The sequence below is a fragment of the Pseudopodoces humilis genome, chromosome 30 (assembly GCF_049639895.1).
Source record: "Pseudopodoces humilis isolate 2021_Gansu_Grassland_sample_001 chromosome 30, ASM4963989v1, whole genome shotgun sequence".
Taxonomy (NCBI): Eukaryota; Metazoa; Chordata; class Aves; order Passeriformes; family Paridae; genus Pseudopodoces; species Pseudopodoces humilis.
In genome coordinates, this window is record NC_142229.1 from 3,103,917 (window position 1) to 3,129,573 (window position 25,657).

The following is a 25,657-nucleotide window of genomic DNA, read 5'->3' on the forward strand; positions in this document are numbered from 1 at the left end:
TTGCTGCCACAATCCATCAGGGCCCGGGGCTTCTGGCTCCAGCCTGAGACCCCCTGGAATTCTGCTCTGGCATGGCCAGTTTCCCCAGCCGTGCTCAGCAGGGGAAGGCAGAAGAGCTGGAGCAGATCCAGTGGGAGCTGTCAGGCTGTGGTGTGGATTTGGAGCAGACCTTTCCCTGGGCCATGCTCAGAGCCATTTCCTGGTGGCTTTTCCTTTCCCCCCGTGGCCGTGGTGCAGTGCCAGGAGGCTGCAGCACCCCAGGACAGGTGTCACCAGAGGTGCCAGGGCTGCAGAGCAGGGTGCAGGGCGCTGCCCAGCCCTGCCTGCATCGCTGCCAGGGATTCTTTGGCCTCCTGCAGCAGCCAGGGCCCCAGGCCACATCCCACATGGCTCTCACCTGACTCAGTCCCGGTGACCGAGCCGACCGCAGCCTCCGGCAGCAGAGGTACCGCTCGCTCCTCCCAGGGGCATTTCAGGGCTCTGGGGTGCTCGGGGCCGCTGTGGGACCCCCGGTGGATGCAGAAGGGTCCCCGTGGGTGTGCGTGGCTCAGAGATGCTGCCCACAGTCACAGGCAGGAGTGCAGGTGAGCCTGGCAGGACATTTTTTCATCAAAGGAAAATTTAGTTGGCTTTTTTGAGGTTTTATTTTGGGTTTTTCTTTTAGGAAGGTGAGAGCTTTCAAGGGCATTGATACTTTTCTTGCCAAAAAACTCTGCAACCGGAGCCAGAACACCCCGATTGACAGGAAAGAAAACAGATTAATCTTGCAGTTTTCAATTTCTCCAAAGTAAAAAGCTCGAAGTGTTGTCAGAAATGGATACTCAGGCACTTTAATTAAAAGGACTCTAACCAGGACGTTTCCTTAGCAGGGTCACCTCCGAGCTTTTAAAGTGCGACCTTAAACCTCCCTCCCGTGAAGGGGTCTGGCCGCTCCTGACATCGGGGCTTCCCCGGCAAGGCAGGGTTCGGAAAGAGGCTGTTCTCAGGGGAGAAATGACACCTGCCCTTTAGCAGGGCTTCTTGACAGAGAACAGGCGCTCTAGACAAGGGGCTCAGACCCCAGTTTCTCGTGGAATGTGCAGTATGAGGGGCTGTGCTGGTAAATGAGCAGGCTTAGCTTGGCTAACAGGGGAAATTTCTTCGTCCAAAGAGCTGTCCCGCCCTGGCACAGGCTGTCCGGGGCAGTGGTGAACTCTCCACTCGTGGAGGATTTAACTCGTGGAGGATTTAACTCGTGGAGGATTTAACTCGTGGAGATGTGGCACCTGGGGACGGGGGTCAGCGGCAGCCTCGGCAGTGCCGCGTTAATGTTGGACTCGGTGGTTTCCGAGGGCTTTTTCCAAGCTCAGCGGTTCCGTGGATCTGTGACTCCCGGTCAGACCGATCGCCTGCCCCGTGCCAGCCCCCGCCCATGCCCCGCATCTGCCGGGGCTCTGTCCGGAGCCGCGGTTCTGCCCCGCCAGGAGGGTCCGGGGGTTCCGAGCGGGCGCTCCGGGCCCCCCCAGCCCGGCCGAGCCCCCCCAGCGTCCCCGGGCCCCCCCAGCGTCCCCGGGCCCCCGCCCGCCTGCGGGGGAGGGAGGCGCCGGCACCGGCGGAGAGGCGACAGCAAGCCCGGCCATGGGGACGGCCCAGAGCCGGGACCCCCGGGACCCCCGGGACCCCCAGGACCCCCGGGATCCCCGGGACCGCCGGGATCTCCGGGACCCCCGGGACCCCCGGGATCTCCGGGACCCCCGGGACCCCCGGGACCCCCGGGATCTCCGGGACCCCCGGGACCCCCGGGACCCCCAGGACCCCCGGGATCTCCGGGACCCCCGGGACCCCCGGGACCCCCGGGACCCCCCAGCCCCGCCGCGCCGGTGAGTGTGTAGGGGAGGGGGGGTCGCGGTCCGGGGTGGGTCCGGTTCCCCCCCAGCCCCCGCCCCAGCCCCTTCCCACGCGTGGGACTGGTCCGGGCTCGCTGCGGTGAACGGGGAAACCGGAGAGTGAAATTCCGTTTGCGGGGAGAAAGTTCCTTTCCCTTTTCTCCTGTCCCCTCCTACACCGAGCACGCTTCGCTCCCCACCCACGGGAGCTGAACATCCCACCCTGGTCTCGGCACACCAGAGCTCCCAGCCCAGCCCGGGGGGAGCTGGGGGAGCTCTGAGCCCCCAGCCCTGAGCTGTGGGTGGGGGCCGGCGCTGCCGATGCCGGGCTGGGGTGAGGTGGGGGCTGCTGGGGGTCTGCGGGCTGGGGACAGCTGGGGACAGCTGGGGACAGCTGGGGGAGCTGCTCCCTGCCGCCTGCTCGGAACTGAAGGGGAGACGCTGGCTGGGATCAAATGGAAACGTGGAAATAGCTATAAACAGTCTGTAAGTCAACCAAAACATTGTTGAGAACAGACAAATTTTCTTTAATTGGGGGACCCTGTAAGGCTGTTTGTTTGCAAGCAGTGGGCTCAGACAAGGAAAACAAGTGCGTTCTGCCCTTGTAACTGCTCGGTCCCGCCTTCATTTCCCTGCAGCCATCACCTACCCAGACATTAGAGGTGCTCTCAGGTGGAAAACCCATTCCAGGGTTCCCTGCGTGGCTGGAGCTGCTTCTTTCTGCCCTGCTGGCCTCAAATGTTTCTCCTTCCCACCTGTTTGCTCCACCTTGAGCAAACTTTGTTTTGCTCCTCCAACCTTTTATCGTCTCCCTGGTCCCCTGTTCCTGTCCTGGCTGTTGTCCTCACTCTTTGCTGTCCCCATTCCTGCTGGTCCCCCAGGTTATGGGTTAAGGGGCTGCCTGCATTTCCCAAAATGACGGAGTCTGGAGTAAGCTCAGGGATCTGAGGCCTGACAAACACCTGATAAAAGCATTCCTGCCACATAGCACAGATATTTTTAGCAAATGGAGTTGAAGGGGGAGTCAATAAGCTGCATGATGAAGGCAGCTGCTTGTGTTCATCCAGCATCAGTGTGGAAATGGGGCTGGAGCCTGTTCCCTTTGAAATGAGCTCGAACCACACGAGTGCATCAGTGAGATTAAGCTGTGGTTGGCATTTTTAAAATGCAGAAATAGCAGAGCATTCATTATCCCGTCGGTCCTTTTCAGTGCAGCCACGAATGTCTGTATTTATCCATTTGCTGGCAGTCTGGTGGGGAAAGGCAGCTGGAGCCTTGGGCTGGCTGCTGGTGTCCAGGCTCGTGTGTGACAGTTGTGTCCTTTATTTCTATTTCTGTAGAGCTGTTTTGATGGAATGTGTGGCGATGGGAACTGTCACATCCCGGGCCGTGAAGGGTCCTGGGGGAGCTGAGCTGCTCAGCAGCGCTGTCCCAAGCTGGGCACAGCTTTGGAGCTCTGGAGCAGCGGGTGATGCCCTGGCTCCTGCTGGGCTCTGGTGGGCAGCTGGCAAAGCCCGAGATGGGAGGGTTTTGTCTGCCTTGAGCTCCAGGGCGTTCAGTGTTGTTCTCCCCAGTCTGGGCTGTGCCCAGAGGTGTCCAGGCTGAGGTTCTGCCAAGGTCAGGAGAAGCAAAAGCAGCCCTGCACACTGGGGCACTGCCAGCCTGCGGGCACCTGCACAACCCCAGCCCTGGAGAGCCTGGCAGGCTCGGGAACCCACCCTGGAGAGCCCTCAGGAACCCTCGGGAACCCTTGGGAACCCACCCTGGGGAGCCCTGGGGAACCCTCGGGAACCCACCCTGGGGAACCCTGGGGAACCCTCGGGAACCCACCCTGGGGAACCCTGGGGAACCCTTGGGAACTCACCCTGGGGAACCCTGGGGAGCCCTGGGGTTCCCTCAGGAACCCTCAGGAACCCACCCTGAGGATCCCTCTAGTGAGAGCAGTGTCTGCCCGAGCCCGCTGGGCTCCCAGGGATGCTGCTGAGTCCAGGAGATGCTCTGTGCAGCTGTCATACCTGGGGGATACTCTGGGATGCTCTGGGATGCTCTGGGATGCTCTGGGATGCTCTGGGATACTCTGGGATGCTCTGGGATACTCTGGGATGCTCTGGGATGCTCTGGGATACTCCGGGATACTCCGGGATGCTCTGGGATACTCTGGGATGCTCTGGGATGCTCTGGGATACTCTGGGATGCTCTGGGATACTCTGGGATACTCTGGGATACTCTGGGATGCTCTGGGATGCTCCGGGATACTCCGGGATGCTCTGGGATACTCTGGGATGCTCTGGGATGCTCTGGGATACTCTGGGATGCTCTGGGATGCTGCAGGTGCTGCCACACGCAGGGGATGCTGATCCCTGATCGATAGAATAGGCTGGAATAAAACACAGCAACAGAGAAATGCTCCTGAAACATGGACCTCCTTTTCTGGAGAAGATAAATGCTATTTGGATAAAGTGCTCATTACAAACTGTGGGGGAGATTTACACAGAATGAAATGTGGATTCATGTCTTTTCCATGTGCTGATCTCTGGGTTGTCATCACCTTCCCCTGCTGTCCTTGTGCCCCATCCTGGAATTGTCTTCAGGGAGCCAGACCCTGGTCCTGGCGAGGGAGCAAAGCCCCCACTGCAGAGGAGCAGAGGGGCAGGAGTGGAGAAGAGAAAGAAATTCCACAAAAGATCTGTTTCTGAGCTGGAAATGTCAGCACTCGCTGCTGTGCCGTGCCCAGAAAAGCTTTGCAGCCAGAAATAGACGTTCTCCTGCCTGAGGAAAGGGCTGAGAAGGGAAATTCCAGGCACACGCCTTCCTCTGGCCTGGGGCACTGCAGCTCCAAACGCCACAGGTGTGATACCCGCTCCACAGCGTTATTCCCTGCGCCCTTCCTGGGGACCAAGGTGTGGATACACCGACAGGAATTGTGCACGCTGTGTTTTGGGGGTCAGGCAGACGGCTCGAAGGAAGTTCATCCCCAGTGTGAGGGGAAGGTCCATCTGGATGAGAGCTGTTATCCCTGGATGCAGCTGGCTTCCTGCAAGGATAAACATGAAAAGCTAAGCAAGGTTTTGCTTCTTTTTGCAGCTTCTGTGATGACAGGGCTTTTCTAGCTCCAAAATATTCGGAATATTTGGAACTGTCCTCTGTGCAGCAGGGGCCGCTGCTCTCCCCCTCCTGGAAGGTGCAGGCAGTGTGTGAACCGTGGCTGGCGTTCCTGGGTAGCTCAGCACAGCCGGTGCCAGAGACATCCAGGAGCTGTAGATCCCCTGTCCCTGAGCTGTGGTGTGTGCATGGTGAGTCCTGCGGCAGCAGGGAGGAGGTGACAGCGGTGCCAAGGACAGCCAGTCCAGCTGCTGCCTGTGTGGGCTGCATCTCACTGTGTGCATGGAAACTGCTGCCAGGTGTTTTTAAACAGCTCAGCATCCTCCCTGCTCTGCAGAGATGCGTTTGCTGACTGTGCCAGGCAGCGTTCGGCAGGCAGAGCCTCCGGTGTGACTGCCCAAGTCAGGTTATCTCCTCGGCGGTGATTTGCAGCCGGTGCTGCTGCCAGGCTGGGTCAGGTGCCAAGCTGGAAAATGCCACTCGAGGCTTTTTCTTAATTGCTCATCAGGAACAGCAAGTGGAGGCAGCGGGCTCTGCCCCTGCACAGCTCTGGGATCCTCCTGCCCCAGCCCCAAGGCAAAGCTCAGCGGGCAGCGAGGTTCAGTCCTGCTGATCCTGCTGCTGCCGGCTCCTTCCCGGGGGGTGGGAGTGGGGGGACCTGGCTGGGTGTAGTGTGTGTGTGAGGGGTTGTGTGTGTGTGTGTGTGTGTGTGTTTGTCTCTGTGTGTGTGTGTGTCTGTGTGTGTGTGTGTTTATGTCTGTGTGTGTGTGTGTTTGTCTCTGTGTGTGTGTGTGTGTGTGTGTATGTGTGTGTGTTTGTCTCTGTGTGTGTGTGTGTTTGTCTGTGTGTGTGTGTGTCTCTGTGTGTGTGTGTGTGTTTTTCTCTGTGTGTATGTGTGTTTGTCTCTGTGTGTGTGTGTGTGTGTGTGTGTGTGTGTCTCTGTGTGTGTGTGTGTGTGTGTCTCTGTGTGTGTGTGTTTTTCTCTGTGTGTGTGTGTTTTTCTCTGTGTGTGTGTGTGTTTGTCTCTGTGTGTGTGTGTTTGTCTCTGTCTGTGTGTGTCTCTGTGTGTGTGTGTGTGTCTCTGTGTGTGTGTGTGTGTTTGTCTGTGTGTGTGTGTGTTTGTCTCTGTGTGTGTGTGTGTGTGTTTTTCTCTGTGTGTGTGTGTTTATCTCTGTGTTTGTGTGTGTGTGTCTCTGTGTGTGTGTGTTTTTCTCTGTGTGTGTGTGTGTTTATCTCTGTGTGTGTGTGTGTTTGTCTCTGTGTGTGTGTGTGTTTGTCTCTGTGTGTGTGTGTGTTTGTCTCTGTGTGTGTGTGTGTTTTTCTCTGTGTGTGTGTGTGTTTGTCTCTGTGTGTGTGTGTGTGTTTGTCTCTGTGTGTGTGTGTTTTTCTCTGTGTGTGTGTGTGTTTGTCTCTGTGTGTGTGTGTGTGTGTGTGTGTGCAGCCTGCACAAGGACAGTTCCCGAGCATTTCCTGCACTCGTGTGTCCCAGTTCCCTCAGCCAGCGAGTGGAGCTGTAGGAGTCAGCCTGCCACCCTCAGCCGCTGCTGCTGCTGCCGCTCCTGCTGCCTTTCCTTCCCCCGTGAGGGAAAAGGAAAGCTTTCCCTGGCAGAGCTGCTCAGCTGCTCACAGCACGGCGATGCCGTCGCTCCTGCTGCTCCTGGGGTTCCCTGGGAGCTGGGAAGGGGAAGCGGGAGCAGGAGGAGGAGGAGGATGAGGTCAGGCTGCCTCACGTTGCTGCAGCGCTGCTCATGCTGGAGATGTAAAATTCATCTGCAGAAATCATCTCTGCCGCTTTGAAACAGGGAAGTGGGCTGTGCTCTGCTCACGGCAGCCATGGGCAACAGGGGGCTGAGCTTCTGCTTTTGCTTCAGACTCACGGGTTTTGGCTAAGCTTCAGTAACAGTCACGCAGTCCCCTCTTGCTGGGTGTCCTCTGCACAGCAGCAGGGGGATGTGCAGGGTCCCTTGTCCCCAGGGTCTGGGGACTGGGGATGGTGTGTGGTTCCCTGGGGCCCAGGTGCTTCTCCTGCACTGGGAAATGGCAGCACCTCAGCTTTGGTTCACCCAGAGAAATCTTTGGAGAAGTTTAGAAGTATTGCAGAAAAGAGATTTTGTTTTCAAGAGGATGGGCAGTAAAAACACACAAGAGGGACACACATAATCAGGACACCAAGAGAGGGAAGCTTGGGAGAAAGGATCCCTGCAGGGAGGTTATTTGAGATGCTCAACGGTGAAGAATGAGCCCTTTGAAGCTTCTGCCAGGGGCTGGTGACAGAGGCAGCCAGACCAGATGGATGGGTCTGCTCTGGCCCAGGGGCCTCTCTGGCCATGCAGAGGCATTCCCAGCTCCCAGAGCTGGCTGATGATTCCCAGGGAAGCACCAAGCCCTGGGCTCAGTCTGCCGGGGGAGCTCTTGGTGTGCTCGGGGGCGGGCCAGCAGCTCTGCTCTGCAAGGGGCCAGGTTTGTTTCCCGGCAGGATGTCTGCAGTTCCCGAGGTCATCCCTGGGACCTGTCTCTGGGATCGGGATAAAGCAGTCAGGGCTCCAGGGAGCTGCCGAGTGTCCCCAGTCAGCAATGGCAGTGCCGTGACAGATCTGCTGCCAGAGGCCTGCACACTGCTCACAGCGCTGCCGGTGCAGGGGTCAGTAATGTTATCCTCCTGTCTCGAGCAAATGTGTGGGAGGTGATGAATTTGGGAGTGGGAGCCCTCGTTAGGGGAGAAGTTCCTGAGGGAAAGTTCCCGAGGCAGTCCAGCAAGGTTGTTTTCTGTGGAAACTGCTGGCTGTTATTTTTAAACAATAATAGTTTAATAAATAAATAAACTTGCTGCCACGGAAGGATGTAAGTCAGCTAGGGGCCGGTAAAATGGAGAGGACAGGTGTTCCCCTCCCGTCTGCCCCTGCCCCCCGTGCTCTGCTCCTCAGCTCTGGGAAATGCCCTTCCTTGGGCTCACCCAGAGGGCTGAACCTTCCCGGTGGGGCCGAGTGTTCCCGGGCCAAGTGAGGATTCCTGGGAGCTGCGTGCCCCCGGGGCAGCTCCCCGCCCGCCTGGGCTCTCCTCCGGCACGTCCAGAGCGGAAAGAATCCGTGTCCTGCCGGCTCTGTGACAGCACACGTGCAACCAAATAAATGCGGGATAAACTGCCGGGATCCGGTTCCGCAGCCCCCTGCCCTCGCACCTGGGGGTCTCTGGGGGGAGGAGGGCAGGGCGGCCCGAGGGGTGACAGCCACGTGTCCCGGCCCCGCCTTTGGGCACAAATAGGTGACTTTGGGAGCTCGCTTAGGAAAGAGCAGCAGCGGCGGTGACCTTGGGCCGGGAGAGCCGGGGAGCCCGCATCCATCCCCGCGGCCGGGGGCGGGCGGTGCCGGGGTGCTGTGGGGGTGCTGTGGGTGCTGTGGGTGCTGTGGGAGCTGTGGGTGCTGTGGGAGCTGGGGGTGCTGTGGGTGCTGTGGGTGCTGTGGGAGCTGGGGGTGCTGTGGGAGCTGGGGGTGCTGTGGGAGCTGTGGGAGCTGGGGGTGCTGTGGGAGCTGGGGGTGCTGTGGGAGCTGTGGGAGCTGTGGGTGCTGGGGGGGCGGGGGGTGCTGTGGGTGCTGTGAGTGCTGAGGGTGCTGTGCCGGGGCGGTCCCGGCGGGCGGTGCCGGGGGCGGGCGCCCCCCGCCCGGCAGCGCGGTGCGGGGGCGGCCCGAGCGGAGCGGAGCGGAGCGGGGCGCGATGGGGGCGGCGGCTCGGCCGCAGTGTGCCCGGCGGGCAGCGGCGGCGCCCATGGCGTTCAGCGCCTGGCAGATCCTCTCGCCGGTGCAGTGGGCCCGCTGGACCTGGTCGGCGGTGCGGGGCGGGGGCAGCCCCGAGGAGGGAGACGGCGGGGCCGGTGCCGCCGAGGAGGATGATGGTGATGATGAGGAGGAGGACCGGGACCCGCCGGCGGGGGGCTCGGGCCTCGGCTTCAGGCAAGTCACCCGCGGCCCATTGCCCTGGCCGCTCTCCCCATCCGCCCCTCGCTCGCTGCCTGGCTGCCGGGGTCCCGCACCGCGCTTGGGGGGCCGGAGCCGCTTCCCGGAGGATGCTCGGGAGCTCGGGGCCGCGGCAGCCCCGCTCGCTTTCCGCGGCAGCCTCCGGAGCGGCGTGGGAGATGCTGCGGGGCTGCGTGTCCTTGGAGGCCCGTGCTGTGTGCTCAGCTCGGGAACGAGCTGGCGAGAAGCCCTCCCGCAGGGCTGGGGATGCTCAGGGGCTGCTGACGATGATGTTTCACCTGCTCTCCCTTTTCCGTCTGCTAGCGTGTCCCGCTGGACAGGAGCGAGAGGCCGCCCCGGATGCCCGCGGCCAGCCTGTGGCCTGGCTGGACGTGTGGGCGTCGTGGAGGATTTCAGAGGTAGCCTTGAAAGCAGTAATTCCTCACTCTTTTCCCCCCCTCGGCAGCTCGGACTCCACTGATAATTTTGAGACCCCTGAAGCAGAAACACCAAGCTGCTCGCCACTCAAGGAGTTCTGCGAGCCACCGGGATCGCCAGAGTCCGGGACCCAAGGTAAAGGTCATTGTGCACCTTCTGCTCCTGGAGCTCTGCTCCATCGGCAAAAAGGCAGGGTGGGGTCAAGGAGAAAAATTCTCTGACTTTGAGTAACGCCTGGCACTCTTCTGGTGGTTAATGGCCTGGACAGTTCAAATGCCAGGGCTGGGTTGGGTGCTCCACAAAGAGCTGTGATGGGTTGAGAGGAATCTGGGGATGCTGTTGAATTACTTTATCAGTTAAATGTTCCTTTGGTACTTCCTCTGTGGCCTGGGGGCTGCCCTGACTGCTGCTGGCTGGTGGGACCTTTCTCATGTGTCACTCACCCCTGCCTCGTACAGGAGTGGCGAGTTGCCAGGTTTGTGTCCCCCAGGCTGGTCAGTGGTAGGGGTTTCATTTCCTTGGGGTTGGGTGCCAGGTGTCCACACTGTGTAGCTGCTGTTAGAGATGCAAAAGCTCCATGCCACTAAACTCCATTTTTTGAGAAATTACAGGGGATCTGCTTAACTGCATGGGGTTTCCTTTCCTGAGCTGTTTTGCAGGTTTAGCCATACATCCCCCACTGCTGCTGTGCCCCTGAGCGTGGCTCCCCATTAGCCCATGGCCTTCTGAGCACCAGCTCCCCACTGGCTCCTCCTCCTCAGGAGTTTGTGCTGGTGTCCATGGTTGCTCTTGGTGTTTATCTCTGTTTTTGTGCTGCTGGGAGGAAGCTTTGAAGCTCTGGCACTGCTGCAGCAACGCACTGGGGGTTATCAGGGCAGGGCCCTCTCATCTGCTCTCGGCAGGGCAGGGTGGCTGGGCAGTGGCAGGGTGCTGGTGAGCCCCGGGGTGATCTGCAGCAGAGCAGCCTCTCCAGGGCACAGGGCACTGTGTGGTGGGTCAGGCTGCCCTGAGCATTCTCTGCCCTCTCTTGCCCCTCACTGCTGCAGACCCTGGTATGTGATGTGTTGTGCCTTCCTTGAATGCTCACAGCAGCGGCTGGGAACTGTTTGCAGGGCTGGTTTCAGAGACTGTGGGTCCAGACCTGGATCCAGCCCAGCCCATGGCAGTAACAGGATGCTGTGGCTCTCCATCTCCTGTTGTTCTGCTGTTGGGTTGGATCTGGGTGCTCATCCATCCTCGTGGAAAACTTGTGTTTGTCTGCTGTGATGGAGGGAGCGCTCGCTTCACGATTCCAATAATCACAGCTCTCGGAATAATCCTTTTAAGAAGGGATGATAGAGACATCCTTACTTAGGGGGTGAGATAAAGGCTTTCCTGGCAGGCAGGAGGATCATTTCTAGGGACAGCGCAGCTTAGGGAGGCACATTGCTTCAGACTCAAGGGTGTCACCGTTCCCGTGTGCCGGTGCCCCTTGTCCTGGGATGAGCAGCTCCTGCTCTGCAGCGAGGCAGTGGCTGCTCCTGCACACAAAGCTCCCAGTGTTCTGGAGATGAGGGCATGATCTCCAGCAAAAGCTGTTTTTCTGTGCTGGCTGGCAGAGAGAGGGATGTTGGAGCCGGCAGAGCCCAACTGCGGTGCCACCACGCTTGGCTCCAGCCCGTCCCTGCCCGTGTCTCTGGCTGTGCCTTTTCAGTTTGTCTGGAGTGGTGGAGAGGCAGGATTGTCCAGCTGTGGGTGGGTTTGCAGTGTGCAGAGGCACCCTGGGGTGTCACACCACCGTGCCAATGTAACCCATGTGTTAGGGCCTCACCTCTGAAGGCTGCTGTGAAGCCTCGGGAGCAGCAGTGGGATGGAGGTGATCCCTGCAATGGCAGCTCGGCACGGGAGAGCTGCTGCCCTGCAGTCCCTGGGCACAGGGACACACCCCAGCACAGCTGCTGCCCTTCTGGGGTGTGTGGGGCAGTGCCAGGGCTGGAGCTGAGGGCAGGTGTGGCTCCCCTGCCCTTGAGGCACAGCGAGGAGCAGGCACTGGCTGTGGTACAGCTGCAGTCTCACCCTGCCTTGGGAACAAGCAGGGTGAGGAATGGCAGAAACCGTGACTCCAGGGCTGGCTGCTCCATGCAAAGCCAGGAGATGACCTGGCTGTGTTAAACCCTGTCCTAGGACACAAAAATTCAGCCCTGGAGTGGGGGTTTATGCCCACTCAGGATCACTCGGTTTCCTCTTGCCATCTCAGATGGTGGCATTAATTCTGTCCCATCCTTGCTCAAGTTACCTCCAGTCATCTCCCAGCAGGTATTTTGCAGAAGGAAATGAGCAGAAGCAGCAGATCTAGAGCCATCAGTGCTGGGAGTGCTGTCGCTGCCGTTACCCTGATGCAGGGCACGTGTTTTCCGGTGCGTTAGCAGCATCGCTCGCCGCTAGGCTAATTCTTAACAGAATAGATTTAAAAATAGATCAACGGCTGTTAAACACAAGCGGAAAGCCAAAAGAGGAAGAGAGTGGTTGGCCATGTGGGGCTGAGCCGGGCGTAGGGGGGCAGATATCCTGTGCAGAGACAGGAGAGTGCAGCTCCCAGTGAGCGCTGCCCTGGGCTGAGCCCGAGGGCAGAGGGGTTGTCTGGCACAGGGATCGAGGGCAGAGGGGTTGTCTGGCACAGGGATCGAGGGCAGAGGGGTTGTTTGGCACAGGGATCGAGGGCAGAGGGGTTGTTTGGCACAGGGATCGAGGGCAGAGGGGTTGTTTGGCACAGGGATCGAGGGCAGAGGGGTGGTCTGGCACAGGGATCGAGGGCAGAGGGGTTGTCTGGCACAGGGATCGAGGGCAGAGGGGTTGTCTGGCACAGGGATCGAGGGCAGAGGGGTTGTTTGGCACAGGGATCGAGGGCAGAGGGGTTGTTTGGCACAGGGATCGAGGGCAGAGGGGTTGTCTGGCACAGGGATCGAGGGCAGAGGGGTTGTTTGGCACAGGGATCGAGGGCAGAGGGGTTGTTTGGCACAGGGATCGAGGGCAGAGGGGTTGTTTGGCACAGGGATCGAGGGCAGAGGGGTTGTCTGGCACAGGGATCGAGGGCAGAGGGGTTGTTTGGCACAGGGATCGCTGCTGCTGCTCCTCCTGCGGGATGGAGAGGACGCCGAGCCTTTGCCTTGCACCGCTGCCAAGTGTTCCCGATTCCTTTGAGGGATGGCATGTTGGAAAGCTGTTTAAGTCAGTGTTTGTGTTTAATTTCAGCCCGAGGAAGACAAGCGAAGCAATTATAATGCAGAGGCACAAAGTGTCTATTACTGCGGTGCCAGACTGTCCTGTCTGTTTTTCTTTAGAAAGTAAAAAATCTCTGTTTTCACTTTGTAGCATCCCCTGCAGGTGCTGACCTGGATGTGGAGCAGGTTTCCAGGCTGTGTTGGTGGGGTCGGGATGCCTGTGCTGGCTGTGTGCTTGGGACCCTGGAGTCGCTGTGTGTGCCATGCTCCTGACAGTGCCCGTTTTCATGCTGGGACTGAGCTGTCCCCTGCTGCAGGGCACGGTGCCAGAGGTGGAATGGGAGACCTCGGGGTCACCTTTCTGGGATGCTGCAGCGAGGCATCTCCTGGGATGCCTGTGAAGGTCTGAGGGGCAGAGCTGTGTGTGGTCAGCGGCTGCCAGCCTGCCTTCTCCTGGGGTGATCAGCACAGTTTTGGCCCAAAAGGAGGATTTGGGCAGTGGGAGGGCTGGGGGACAGCTGCAGGAGTGGGGGACGAGCTGGGTTCCTTGGCAGGAGCCATGGGTGAAGGGAGTACGTGCGGAGCCAACACGCTGCTCACGACGTGAGTGCCCGGGGCTGGCAGGAGCTGGGGATGGTGCAGCTCTCACAGGAGGAGCAGGGAGGGCTGCAGGCAGAGTGCTGGGGTGGGGGAGAGCCAGGCTGGGCTGAGGCACTGCCAGTGCAGCACAGCTGCGGGGGCTGGGGCAGAGAGCTTGGCTCTCTGTGTACCCCAAGGCCCTTCAGGCCGCTGTTTCCTGCATCCTGTGCAATTGTTCCCACAGGAACACGCGCTCCTGTCACGCTGCGTTGGAGGCAGGAGAAATGTAGAGGGGGAGGAAGTAGGGGAAACCCCCCCTGAGCTTGTAGGAGGGAACATTTCTGCTGCAAAAGATTTCCAGAACCATAGGCGAGCTCCTGAGCTGCCTCCCAGTATATCCCAGTTCCTGAGCTCGCAGACTGGCTGGGCAGGGGGGCTGTGCTGCAGGAGGGGCTGAGCACTCCTGGCTGCAGGAAATGGGGGAATCACAGAACTGGAGAGCCTGTGTGGGTGGTTCCTCTGATTTCTGTGGGAAAACGATTCTGAGCTATGGCCACATGTGCCATTGCTCCTTCCCTCCCCACCCTGCAGACACTCCAGCACGGAGAGGTGTTTTGTGTGCCGACTGCTTGTTATTCAAGAAGTAATTACTCATTGCTTGGGTTAGAAACCAGGATGGGCTCACGTCTGTGAGAACAGCGGCTGCCAAACCTTCTGCTGGGAACGCAAAATGCACTTAAATAGTCCTTTTGCCCTGACTTTGAAGTCTGTTTTTCTATTCAGGGCTGTCTCAGGAAGGCTTCAAACAGCTGAGCAACACAGCAAGTGTAATAAAGTTTTATTTGGGGTCTGTTAAGGAGGTTCTCCTGGTTCCTAATGATGGGAAGGCCTGCCAGGCGCTGCCTCAGACTGTTTCCTGGCTGCACTCCAAGTACTCATCCACTGGATTTGTGTTTACTGATGCATTTTCTGGGGCATCATGGCAACGTCTACTTGGAGGGAGCTTTCTTTTGCAGTCAGAGGAAGCATTTTTGCAGTCTCAGGGAGGACACAGACCCTCATGATTCATTTTCATGGCTTTTAGCATCCTGGGGATCAATTATGCTAACCACGAGCCATCAACTGAGTCAGGATTGTTGGCTCCACTGGCTGGATTAGTCCTGGGACCAGATATTTGCCTGCTTCACTTTTCCTCTGCCAGCCTGTGACTCGCTCTGTTCCCAGCACACATGAGCTGGTTGCAAATGCCTGGTGACAGGAAAAACCTCTCCTGGATGCCTGGGGATGGGGGTCTGTGGGGGCACGTGTTTGGTGTCCTCCTGCCAAACGGGGGGGGGATGCTCGAGGTGTCTCCCCTCTGCAGCTGTCACCTCTGTTCCAGGGCAGGGACAGGGACAGGGACAGGCAGATTTCCCTGCCACGAGCTCTTCATCACCCAGCCTGCTCTTCCCAGCCAGGTTTTCAAACCACTTTGGTCCTTGGGAGAGCATTAGTTCTGTTCTGCCCTTGGAGCCCTCTGCCTGTGAGGGCTGCAGATACCCCGTGCTCCCTGTGCATCCCAGCATCCTGCTTTGCCTTCTCCCAGGAGTCTGGGCCATTGTCCCTGGTTGAGGTGCAGAGAAACACCAGTCATTTTCCTCTTGTGCCTTGGCACACCTGCACCACAAGCCTGGCTCTGGGTGCTCAGTGGGTGCAGCTTTCAGGGTGCCCCAGCAGAGGTACAGGATCTTCTCCATCCCTTGATGTCAGAGAAGAGATTAAACAGTAAAAGGATTGAGGGGAAAGGATTGGAGTAATGGTGATTAAGTCATCGGTCAGGATTTGTCATTAGAAGATGCTGACAGCAGTGTGGAGAACCTGGTGTGACTGCGGCAGGGTTTCTGCAGGTGGAGGGTCAGCTTGTGTGGGGCAGCTTCTCCTGCCTGCTGCACATCCAGCTCTGCAGCCCCAGATCCCTCCTGCAGCCCCAGATCCCTCCTGCAGCCCCAGATCCCTCCTGCAGCCCCAGATCCCTCCTGCAGCCTGTTTCTCCTTCACTGAGCACGCCTTCCTGCTCCCCTTCTCCCTGCTTGTGCACATTTTGTGGTGTTGTCTTGTGTCATGCATCCCTGAGCACTGCTCACCAATTTTTAACTCTGCCCAAGTGAGCAGTGACTGCCTGTCATCAGGCAGGAGGGAAATGAGTTCTGAGCCAGTGGATCCCCCATCAAATCCAACCCTGGAGCAGCTGTGAGGAGGGAACAGAAAGCCCTCTGGAAAGGAGTGCACTGCAGGTCAGGGTTTAACCATCTTCTTTTATCTTTTCAGAGCCAGGTGACCTGCTGGTAGGGGAAGTCCACCAGGACAGCTCGCCTGGGAAGCACCCCAAAGATGAGGCTCAAGCAGAGATTGGAGCCCCTAAAGCCAGTTTGGATGCTGAAGGGGAAGCTGAGCCCGACAAGTCGCCCCTGATGCAGCCCCTGGCCGGGCTGGGCTGCAGGGCTGACCCTGGGCAGGCTGCTGTGCCCACTGTGCTGCCAGCCCCCGTGGCCCCTGTGGGCACTGCCACCCGGCCCATGTCAGGAGGGGACACGGCTGACACCGGCACGGGGCCGGGGCTGGGGGCTGATGGCCTGGCCCAGGAGCAGCTCGGGAAAGGGAAAACACCTTCACTGGCGAGGAAAACAGATGAAGCCACGGAGGAGACACAAGCATCCTACCAGCTTGACCCTGAGCAGCGTGACGGGAGTGCGAACCCCTTCATTGCCGGAGCCTGCCAGCTGCAGAGCTCTCCCCCTGCAGCCCCACAATGCTTTCCCCATCCCGGGGAGCTGGGGGGGCACCTGGCTCTGGAGGCCCCAGGGCAGGTCCTGAAACCTGGGGCTGATGTTACAGAAGCTAGAGAGAGCGTGGAGGCCAAGCCAGCTTCGCCCAGGAGGGGCAGCAGGATCCCGGCCAGCAAGCTGACACCAAAGAGACACAGAGAGTCCCCCAGGAAAGCAGCTGAGGATGCAGAGAGGGGTCCCACAGAGCCACCTCTGCCCCAGGGCTCCTCCCAGCCAGGTCCCCCCTGCTGGGACAGCCCTGCTCTCAGCTCCCTCAGTGGCAGCTCAGCACTGCAAAGTTCGCCGGTTCTCCCCAAGGGTTCTTACCGGTTTGACCCCAATAACTTTGACTCCATGGATCCATTCAAGCCCACCAAGACACTTGCCAGCACCAACGCCGACTCTTGCTCCACTGCAGATAACAGCCTCAATGAAATCCTCGAGTCTCAGACGCTGGAGATGCAGGATGATGCCCTGAAAGGCACAGACTCCCCCAAGAAGCCCAAGTCACGGCTGATAACGTGAGTGCCAGTGTGTGCAGGGCCGGGGCCACAGCCCCTGTTTTCCCCATGGGCAGCAGAGCTGCAGTGCTGGTGGTGATGGAGGTGCTGCTGCTGCTGCCCTGCTGCCTCCTGAGCCAGCCCCAAATCCTGTCGTGCACCTCAGGTTCTGCTGGTGCCTGGGTTTTATCCTCCTGCTGTCCCAGCAGAGGGGCAGCTCCCTGGTGCCTTCAGGGATGGGAGGAGAGGGACAGCTGCTCTGGAACAGTGCCAGAGTCCCAGGCAGAGCAGGGAAGGCTGGATTGGGACCCACTTGCAGGATCACCTCTTTGGAACCCCTTGAGGGTCCAGCTGGTGGGTCACGGTGTAGATGTGGTGTCAGAGGAAACCTGTAGTGGAGGCTGGAGCTGATGTGTTTGCTGGACTTGGGCAGGGATTTGCAGGAGCTGGTGGATGCAACTGTGGTTGGTCAAATGTAGCTGAGATATTTTGTGAGCTGACACTGAATTTCTTCTTTATGTCAGAGAAAGAGAACAGGTTGGACAGGTAGACTCTCACTCTGCTGTCAGATTCTCCAGTGAGAAAATCAGATAGTGGGTTTTTACAGAGAAAGAAAAAAATCAGGCTGTGTTGGATGTTGGATGTTTTTGTCCAGGAAATACTTTACAGAAAGTAGATAGAGATTTTTTAAGAGGAAGTGTTCCCATGTGTGGCTGTGGGTGAGCAGAGCCAGTGGGGAGGAGAAGCTGCAGGGAATTCTCTGCTCGTTCTCTGTCCCCCTGGAGCACTGCAGGCAGCAGGATGTTGTCCTGGCAGTGAGGTTTGTTGATCTCACCCCTCTGCTGTGGATAGCAAATGCAGGATCAGAGTGTCCAGTGTGTGTGTGTGCCTTCCCAAAGACTGAGCCAGGCAGCTCACTGTGCTTCTCCAGAGCAGGGTTAACATCCAGGTCTTTTCACACACTCTTCTTCTCTCCATCTGTCTGTCTCTCTCCCTGTCCGTGCTTTGGTGCATCAGGACTACTGAGCAAGTGAAATTTCTCTGTTTTCTGTTGTAAGTACTCTCTCCTGTATTCCTTTTCTTTTCCTTTGCTGTTTTTGTCCTCTCTCTGGGTGTGTGCTGCCCCACTGGTCTCCATGGCATGCTGCTCCTTCTGCCCTGTGACCTGTGCTCTCTGCTGTCCCTTGGCGGGGTCCCCAGGGTGGCCTGGCCTGGTGAGTGCCTGGGAGTGAGGGAGAGGAGGAGAGCTGAGCTGAGCTGAGCTGCAGCAGAGGCACAGGCCTGTGCTTCTCCTCACAGCATGCCGCCTTGCAGCGTCTTCTGATGCTGGATGAGCACTCAGAACCTTCAGCTAATGGAGGGGCAGCAGGACTTCGTGCGATCCAGAGCTGTTATCTTGGTGCTGGGGGGGAGCTCAAACCTGCTGCCAGGTGATGGGGTAACCCTGGCACAGGAGAGGGTGAGGACATGACAGGTTTGACTTGCTGGTGGCAGGGCGTGAGGGAGAAGAGCAGCGCAGAGCGGTTCTTCGATGTGACCGAGGTGTGCATGGCAGCGTGCAGAGGAACCTCGCTGTGCTCGCTGCACGGGTGGGATGGGGAGGCTGGAGAGTGGCAGTGCCTGGGGGCAACTCCATAAACCTGGGAACAGCTCTCTGCAGTCCTGCTCGAGCCTTTGCCTGTGTCCCTGTGTGCCGAGTGCCGTGTCTGGAGGCTGGGATCCCTCCCCAGGTCCCCACTGCTCTCACACGAGCTGTTCCAGCTTAGCAAGCATCTCCTGGGGGCAGACGTGGCCACGAGCTTGGGAGACCCCTGAGTGTCGGTTGTGAGGGGTGAGATGCAGGAGAAAAGCTCACGCCACAAGAGAAATGTCCCAGCCACATTCCCCCTGGGACCGTGCCTCCGCTGCTGTGCTGACGCCCGGTGCGTGGGGACGCGGCCGTGCCCGTGCGCAGATGGATCGGTGTCTTCAGGAACGTGGGATGAAGTTCCAGGGACAGCAAGGGGACCACCTGCAAGACCTGATTGAGCTAAACTTGCCAGCCACAGGCCCTTCTCCTTGGGACGGCGTTTGCGCCAGGCGGAGCGTTCGTTCCAGGCACGGTGCCTTGAGCCGGCCCTGCTGCTCTGAGCCGTGTGGGAACGTGGATGCTGTGGAGAAGTCCCCGACAAGATTCCAGATGTAGGGACAGGGCATAGGCAGCCTGGACGTGGTTCTCCCTGCAGAAAGTCGACTGAAGCCGTGGCTGCTGTCGTGCTGGACGCGCAGGGCGAGGGCGCGGCGAGGGAGATCCTTCTTGCTGGCGCCTTGGCAGTGCCTCTCTCGCCATCAGCTTCTTGGGGTCTGTGCTCTGCTCCTTACCTTCCTCAGGAATAAACACCTCACAGACAAACCCAACTTCTGTGTAGCTGTGTCTTTTGTTTGCCTGTTCCTTCTGTTCCCTCCAGAACTTGCTCTGCCCCGGTGTTCAGTGGTGAGTGGGGTGCTGGCACGTGGTGGGTGCAACGCTGGTGCTGGGACTGCTCCCCCTGCTTGGGCTGTCTGGCACGTGCCCCCGCTCCCCTGCACTGCCCCTGAAGCCCCCTCAGCTGCTGCTTCTCTCTCCTGCAGGAGCGGCTGCAAGGTGAAGCAGCACGAGGCGCAGCCCCTGGTCCTGGACGTGGGCGCTCAGGTGCGTGGGGTCTCGTCCCCAGAGCGGCGGGCTGGGCACAGGGATGGTGGTGGGGAGAGCTGGGCTGAGCTTCGGGCTGGCATCTTCCCTGTGGGCGCTTCCTGATGGGAAGGGAGGGAAAAGGCTGGTGGGGAGCAGTTTGACACTGGATTTTAGGCTTCCATGCTTTCTGTGGAGTAACCAGCAGCTCGCCTGGTGGCCTGATCCCCGCAGGTCTTGCTTAACTGCACGCTCTGATCCTGCAGGATGAAGGAGTGCTGATCTCAGAAATCCCAGCCATTACAAACCGGGATGGGCGTGCCACTGATGAGGAGAAGCTGGCCTCCAGCAGCTCCATGCAGAAACCATCCGGGATGGAGAAGAAGGCCGAGCCAGAAGATGACCTGGAGTACTTTGAGTGCTCGAACATCCCCGTGTCTGCAGCAAAGCACAGACCAGAGGCAGGTGAGGAACATCTCTGTTGCCTTCAGCCCTAGGAATGCACCCAGGGAGCCTCTGCAGCCTCTAGCGAGGGATTGGTGCTGTTGAGGCAGTGCAGCGTCCTCAGTTTGTTTGTACTGCCAGGGCTAAAGGCTGCTGCAGGTTCTCCTGGAACCTCCCATTGCTTTCCTGCTCTATTTCCAGTATGGAACATGATGGTGTGGGCTGTGTTTATTGACACTGGGTAGAGAGCTCTCTCCCACACTGCTGCAGTGGGATGTGGCTCAGGCACAGGGTTCCCTCCCCGAGGTGCTCCTGGCAGTGCCCCACTGGTGCTCAGTGCTGAGCTGAGAGCTGAGCAGAACCATTGTCCCCATTCCTGCCCTGGCTCCTGGGCTGCAGAGTCCCTGCCTAGAGCCTGTGCCTGGAGCAGAGCTGCCAGCACTCGGTGTCCTGGCACAGGGGCTGTGGTTGATGGAGATCTCAATAATGCCTAGAGACTCCAGTTATTGCTCCTGGTGGAATTCTGCTGTCAGTTTCCCATGCAATTAGCCTCTCTGACCGAGCCATTACAAAATAATTAAAATCCAGGCAACATGACACTTTGTCAATAGCCAAGGCCTAGGTGCAAGCAGGAGAGATCACCACAGGGGGTTTGCAGCCCTCCCCTCTGCAGGGACCCATTAATCACTTCTCCCCATGGCTGTGCTGGGCTGCCTGCTCCGGGAGAATGGTCCTTTGTCCTCAGGGGAGGAAAATGTGACAGTGGAGGGAGAGGCTGGGAGGGTTTATTGACTGCTGCTGGTCTCAGAGGGCAGGTGCAGGATGGGCTGGGAGCTGTGGGTGCAGCTGCTGGCACCGGGATAAACGGAGGGAAGCAGTGGGAAGGCTGCAGTCAGCAGTGTTTCATTACCTCCCTTCTCTCCAAGCTGAGCTCTCTAAATGCACTGTTCTCTGCCTGCTGAACTCATGGATCATGTCTGCAGCTGTGTGGGTGCTGCCCATAAGTTATTCCTTATGCTACATGAGGCAGCACCGTGCCCACAGGTCAGGGTGTCCTGTGAGGCAGTGTCACACAGGTCAGGGTGTCCTGTGAGGCAGTGTCACACAGGTCAGGGTGTCCTGTGAGGCAGTGTCACACAGGTCAGGGTGTCCCACACCTTGCAGATGGGAGGAGATGTTCTTTATCTCCTCTCTGCTGTTAGGAGCAGCAGGGGCCCTATGGCAGGTCCTTTGGAGGGTGTTGAGAGCTCCCATCAGGCACGGGCTGATGCCTGTGCTGTTCTGAGCAGCTGGTCTGTTCCAGCATCCTGCTCCAGTGCAGAACATCCTGTGCCTCTTCCTCAGCCTCCGTGGTCTCGGCTAGTCCTGGGGACATGGCCCAGGCTGAACTGCCACCAGAGGGAAGTGTTGGTTTCCTTCCAAGGACTGCTGGAAGCTCCAGGGTGCACCTGGGACAGGGGTTAATGGTGCCCTTAGCAGTGCTGGGGACTCGATGGTCTTAGGGAGCTTTTCCAACCAAAATGATTCCATGTGGGGGCGAGAGTTGGGGGCAAAGACGCCTTTGGGAGGGGAAGCTCAGGGGATAGAGAGGCTCAGAGGTACCCTGCTGTGTCTCTGCATTCCCAGGGTCTTGTTTCCAAGTCAATAAAAGGTTGTGTTTCATTGTCTTTAGGTTTTGAAAGGGAGATCTGCAAGCAGATGGAAAAGGGAGGGCCTGGAATCTTCCCTGTGAGTGTGTCTCGCTTTTTCCTTTCTCAGACGGGTTTCTTTGGGAGGTAAAATTCTTGACAAGCCCACACAGGGACTTGATAAAAATAGCAGAGCTTTCCCAGCAGGCCTGGAGAGCCTGGCAGAGGCTGATCCCTGCTGGGGTGGGAGGGAGGGACAGGGCAGGAGCTGTGCAGAGCCAGGGCTGCACTGGAGCGGGGCTGAAGGACAGGGAGAGGGCAGAGCAGACCATGGGGACGAGCTGCTGGGCACGGGCTGTGTCTCAGGGGCAGTGCCTGGGCTGGCTCCCATGGCCCAGTGGTGCTGATGCCTTCTGCAGGGGATCCTCAGCCCTGCTCTCAGCAAGGCAGCTGGCAGCAGGGATGGGGCAAGAGTAAAGAACCCTGGCTCTGCAGCCACGCTGACCTTGGCACCCCAGCAGCAGCAGCAGCACCGGGCTGGGACAGCCCTGGCATGCCCCGAGACCCCTCTGCTGCGGGGGGCACCCTGTGCCAGCTCAGCAGCCCCTGGCCAAAGCTGCTTGAGCTGACGAGCAGATGACAATGAGATTAGCACCATCAGCAAAACCAGCTTCTCTGAGACAGATTTAACTGAGCTGAGCCCCAAAAGGACTGAGGCAAAGTGAACCTGTTCTTTGGTGCCCAGGAGAGCCAGGATCTGGCCCTGCAGTGTCCCCCTGTGGGAGGCAGCTGGGCTGGACCTCCTCAGTGTTGGGTGCCCAGCCCCAAACCTGTCCCTGGGGGTGGGTCCCACCTCTGGCCCTGGCTACAGCAGAGCTGTGAGGGCTTGGGGAGCTTGAACTGAGCAGCAGCTGAAGCACCAGGGAGGAGGGGAGGGGAGAAGTGCTCCAGTGCTCTCGTTTCCAAAATGTGACGGGTAGGCTGCCTCCTTCCTCCCAGCACTTCTCTATTTCTGGCCTGGCAGCCCGTTCTCAGGAGATGCTGCGTGGCTGTCGCTCGCCTGGGTGGTGAAAGCAGGAACAGGCGCTGTCAGCACCTGGGCTGAGCCTTCCCCCAGTTTGTCTCTGTGGCTGCACTGGTGCCCAGGCTGGGCTTTGGGAAGGGAAGGCAATGGGGAACAACCACCCCAGTCCTTATGGAGGCACCCAGAATGGCAGCAGGAGGGTACCAGGATCTCTGTGTGAGCATCTCCTATTTCAGAGCTCTCCTGGACACCTGGAGCACCAGGGATGAGTGGGGCTGTCCCTTGGACCCCTGCTCTGTAGAAGGGTGAACTCTGCTGCCCTCACAGCTTCCTCGGGCATTTGGGTGATCAGCAAGGCTCAGGAAACATCCCTGCTGCTGCCAGCAGCAATTTGAGTACATCAGCTGCAGTGATGTCCCCACCAGACTGGGAGGGGCTAAAGTCAACCCATACCCTTGCAGACCACCCCTGCCTGTGGCTCACAATCAGCAGAGACCCTCCAGGCTGGGGATATTTTCAAACCAGCCATGGAATAAGGGAAGTTGGATGTGAGCACATCTGCTCTTGGAGCTGCATCTCCTCCTTCTGAAATGGGCCCTTAGTGGGTCTCCCTTTTGGGGTATTGCCTTCCTGGGGCAGCTCATGGGTGTCCTGTGGCACACTCCTGGCTCCTGGCAAGAGAAGGCACTAAAACCTCACACAAGCTCTGCCAGGTGTCAGGAGCAGGCTCTGGGCTCTGTGTGTGCAGAGTGGGAAATGCAGTACGTGAGCAGATGCTGATGAAATAGCAGAGAGCACTCCACAGAGGGGAGGTGGGTACAAAGAACCACACACCCCACCCCAAACATCCCAGCTGGGCAATTCCCCCAGGACAATCCCGGGCTGTGCTCCATGGACAAGTGCCCCAGCAGCGAGAGTCCCCTGGCTGGCATCTGCCTCAGCGAGTCCGAGAAGGCGGCCGTGCTCACGCTCATCAGGGAGGAGGTAAGGGCTGAGCCCCTGGCCCCTGGAGCTGCCTCTTGCCACGGGGGAGCAGGGCCAGCTCCTGCCTGGGGGGGGGATCTGATCCCCTGATCCCCTGCATGGGACACGGAGGGGAACCCTTTGGAGCACACCCTAAGGGCCCCCTGTCTGCTGCAACCCAGATAATCACCAAGGAGATGGAGGCCAACGAGTGGAAGAAGAAATACGAGGAGAGCCGGCAGGAAGTGCTGGAGATGAGGTAGGAGCTGTCCCCTTGCAGGGCTCTGCGCTTGGGGCAGGAGGAGGCTGAGCAGGATGTGAGGGGTGACTGACACAGGACAGCCTCAGCAGGGTGGGCTGTCCTGGCAGAGGTGTTCCCTTAGTGCTGGTGCTGGTCACGCCTGCTCCTTCCTTTGCTGCAGAAATAAAATCCCGTGAGCTGGGCCAGCCCCAGTGGCACAGCTTTGGCCTGATGGGTGCTGCAGCCCCAACATCTGTGCTGCAGCCCCAACATCTGTGCTGCATCCCCAAACATCTGTGCTGCATCCCCAAACATCTGTGCTGCAGCCCCAACATCTGTGCTGCAGCCCCAACATCTGTGCTGCATCCCCAAACATCTGGGCTGCATCCCCAAACATCTGGGCTGCATCCCCAAACATCTGTGCTGCAGCCCCAACATCTGTGCTGCATCCCCAAACATCTGTGCTGCAGTTCTAACATCTGTGCTGCAGCCCCAACATCTGGGCTGCATCCCCAACATCTGGTTTGCAGCCCCAACATCTGGGCCCTGTGGCCATGCTCCTTGGGGGTGCAGTGGTGACAGGGCATGGGCCAGCAGAGCCTCCTGTGGGGCAGATTGGCAGCACAACTGGAGGGGCATGTCCCCAGAATCAGTGACCTCCCACCTCGTTTTTTTTCTCTTCCTCGTAGGAAAATCGTGGCTGAGTATGAAAAGACCATTGCCCAGATGATAGGTAAGGTGCTGTCACCTGGCCAGGTGTGTGGGGCAGGGAGCTGGCTGCCACAGCTCAGTCACTTGTGTCCTTGTTGTTTGTTCCCCATCCCAGAGGATGAGCAGAGGACAAACATGACATCTCAGAAGAACCTGCAGCAGCTCACAATGGAAAAGGACCAGGCTCTGGCAGACCTGAACTCAGTGGAGAGGTCCCTGTCAGATCTGTTCAGGAGATATGAAAACCTGAAGGGCGTCCTGGAAGGATTTAAGAAGGTCCTTACCTTGCTTTGCCCTTTCTCCCTGCAGCTCTGGTTCCTGTGCAGTGACACTGCATGTTTCTATGCTGCTGAGCTGGATAAGGGGCTCCAGCATAAAGCAGAAGTTGGGTTTTTTTAAAAACCTTATTTCTTACACTCAGAACAGTATCTATCATCTGTCAGAGCAGTGTCTTTGTGCCCAGTCCCAATGCAGATGGATGTACTTTCTTTTCCAGAATGAAGAAGCTCTGAAGAAATGTGCTCAAGATTATCTAACCCGTGTCAAGCAAGAAGAGCAGCGGTACCAGGCCCTGAAAGTCCACGCAGAAGAAAAATTAGACAAGTAAGGTCATGCATGAGATTGCTGGGTGCTTCAGGACCTTGTAGGGAAGTGGCTTCCTTTGCTCTCCAGAGGCTGGAGCTGAATGATGTGAAAAGCTGCATTTTACAACCTCAGCTTCAAGTGTCTCTGAGCAAGGCAGAGCAAATCCCTGAAAACATTCTCTGATCTCTGCTTATTTATTTTTTAATGGAGAATCTGAGGTTCACGGTCTATTTACGGTCACTTACCAGGCTCCCATCTTTCAGGGTTTGTGGTACAGGAGGGGGCTGTGCAGCCCTGGGGCTCAGCTGATGAGCAGGAGCTCACCAGCACACGTAACCCCAGGAGAGGTGGGTGGTGAGCTGCTTTGGCCTGGCACTCAAAGAGCAGAGTTTGGTACAGGGCAGGAGGAGCTGGATGAACCCAGTTTCCATACGGGCAGACCCCCTCTGCTGTGTGCAGGCTCTGCAGGGCCTCAGGCCGTGCCGTGGTGCTCCTGGCTGCACCCTGAGCTGGCCCCTCTGTCCAGAGCCAACGAGGAGATCGCCCAGGTGCGCGCCAAGGCCCGAGCGGAGAGCGCGGCGCTGCACGCGGGGCTGCGCAAGGAGCAGATGAAGGTGGAGTCCCTGGAGAGAGCCCTGCAGCAGAAGGTAACGCTCCTGCCCTCGCCTCTCTGCCAGCAGTTCCTGTTACTGCCCTGAGCATCCTGTTCATGCAGGAGGGGGTCTCCGGATTTTTGGTCCAGAAGGGGTTTCGTGGGTTTGGTTTTTGGGGTATTTTTTTTGTTTGCTCGGGGTTTTTTTGTGTTTTATGGGCTTGGTTTGGATTTTTTTGGGCAGAATGGCTTAGGTGTGCCTGTTTGCAGAGCTGTGGGCTGGGTTGCTGCAGACCTGACTGGGATGAAGAGGGGTGAGCACAGGGCTCCACACAGTGCCTGGATGCACAGAGGAGCTGCTGCAGGGACAGCTGTAGAAGC

At 58.5% G+C, this 25,657-nt stretch overlaps 1 protein-coding gene across 4 annotated transcripts in view; it reads left to right on the forward strand.

The window, feature by feature from the left end:
* Positions 1-501: 501 nt before the first annotated feature.
* TACC1 (transforming acidic coiled-coil containing protein 1) overlaps positions 502-25,657 on the forward strand; it is a 28,644-nt gene continuing 3,488 nt past the window's right edge. Inside the window, exons 1-13 of one of the 4 annotated variants that reach the window (XM_088068213.1) lie at positions 502-584; positions 9,384-9,490; positions 15,442-16,459; positions 17,456-17,491; positions 19,049-19,109; positions 19,355-19,553; positions 21,205-21,260; positions 23,055-23,168; positions 23,330-23,406; positions 24,078-24,121; positions 24,215-24,375; positions 24,596-24,702; positions 25,211-25,331. In XM_088068213.1, the coding sequence (XP_087924339.1) occupies positions 517-584; positions 9,384-9,490; positions 15,442-16,459; positions 17,456-17,491; positions 19,049-19,109; positions 19,355-19,553; positions 21,205-21,260; positions 23,055-23,168; positions 23,330-23,406; positions 24,078-24,121; positions 24,215-24,375; positions 24,596-24,702; positions 25,211-25,331 (2,169 nt within the window). In that variant the 5' untranslated portion in view covers positions 502-516. Of the gene's footprint in view, positions 585-8,678; positions 8,915-9,383; positions 9,491-15,441; positions 16,460-17,455; positions 17,492-19,048; positions 19,110-19,354; positions 19,554-21,204; positions 21,261-23,054; positions 23,169-23,329; positions 23,407-24,077; positions 24,122-24,214; positions 24,376-24,595; positions 24,703-25,210; positions 25,332-25,657 lie in introns of those variants that run through there. The other 3 variants (XM_088068212.1, XM_005530837.3, XM_088068214.1) reach the window with 3 other exon arrangements.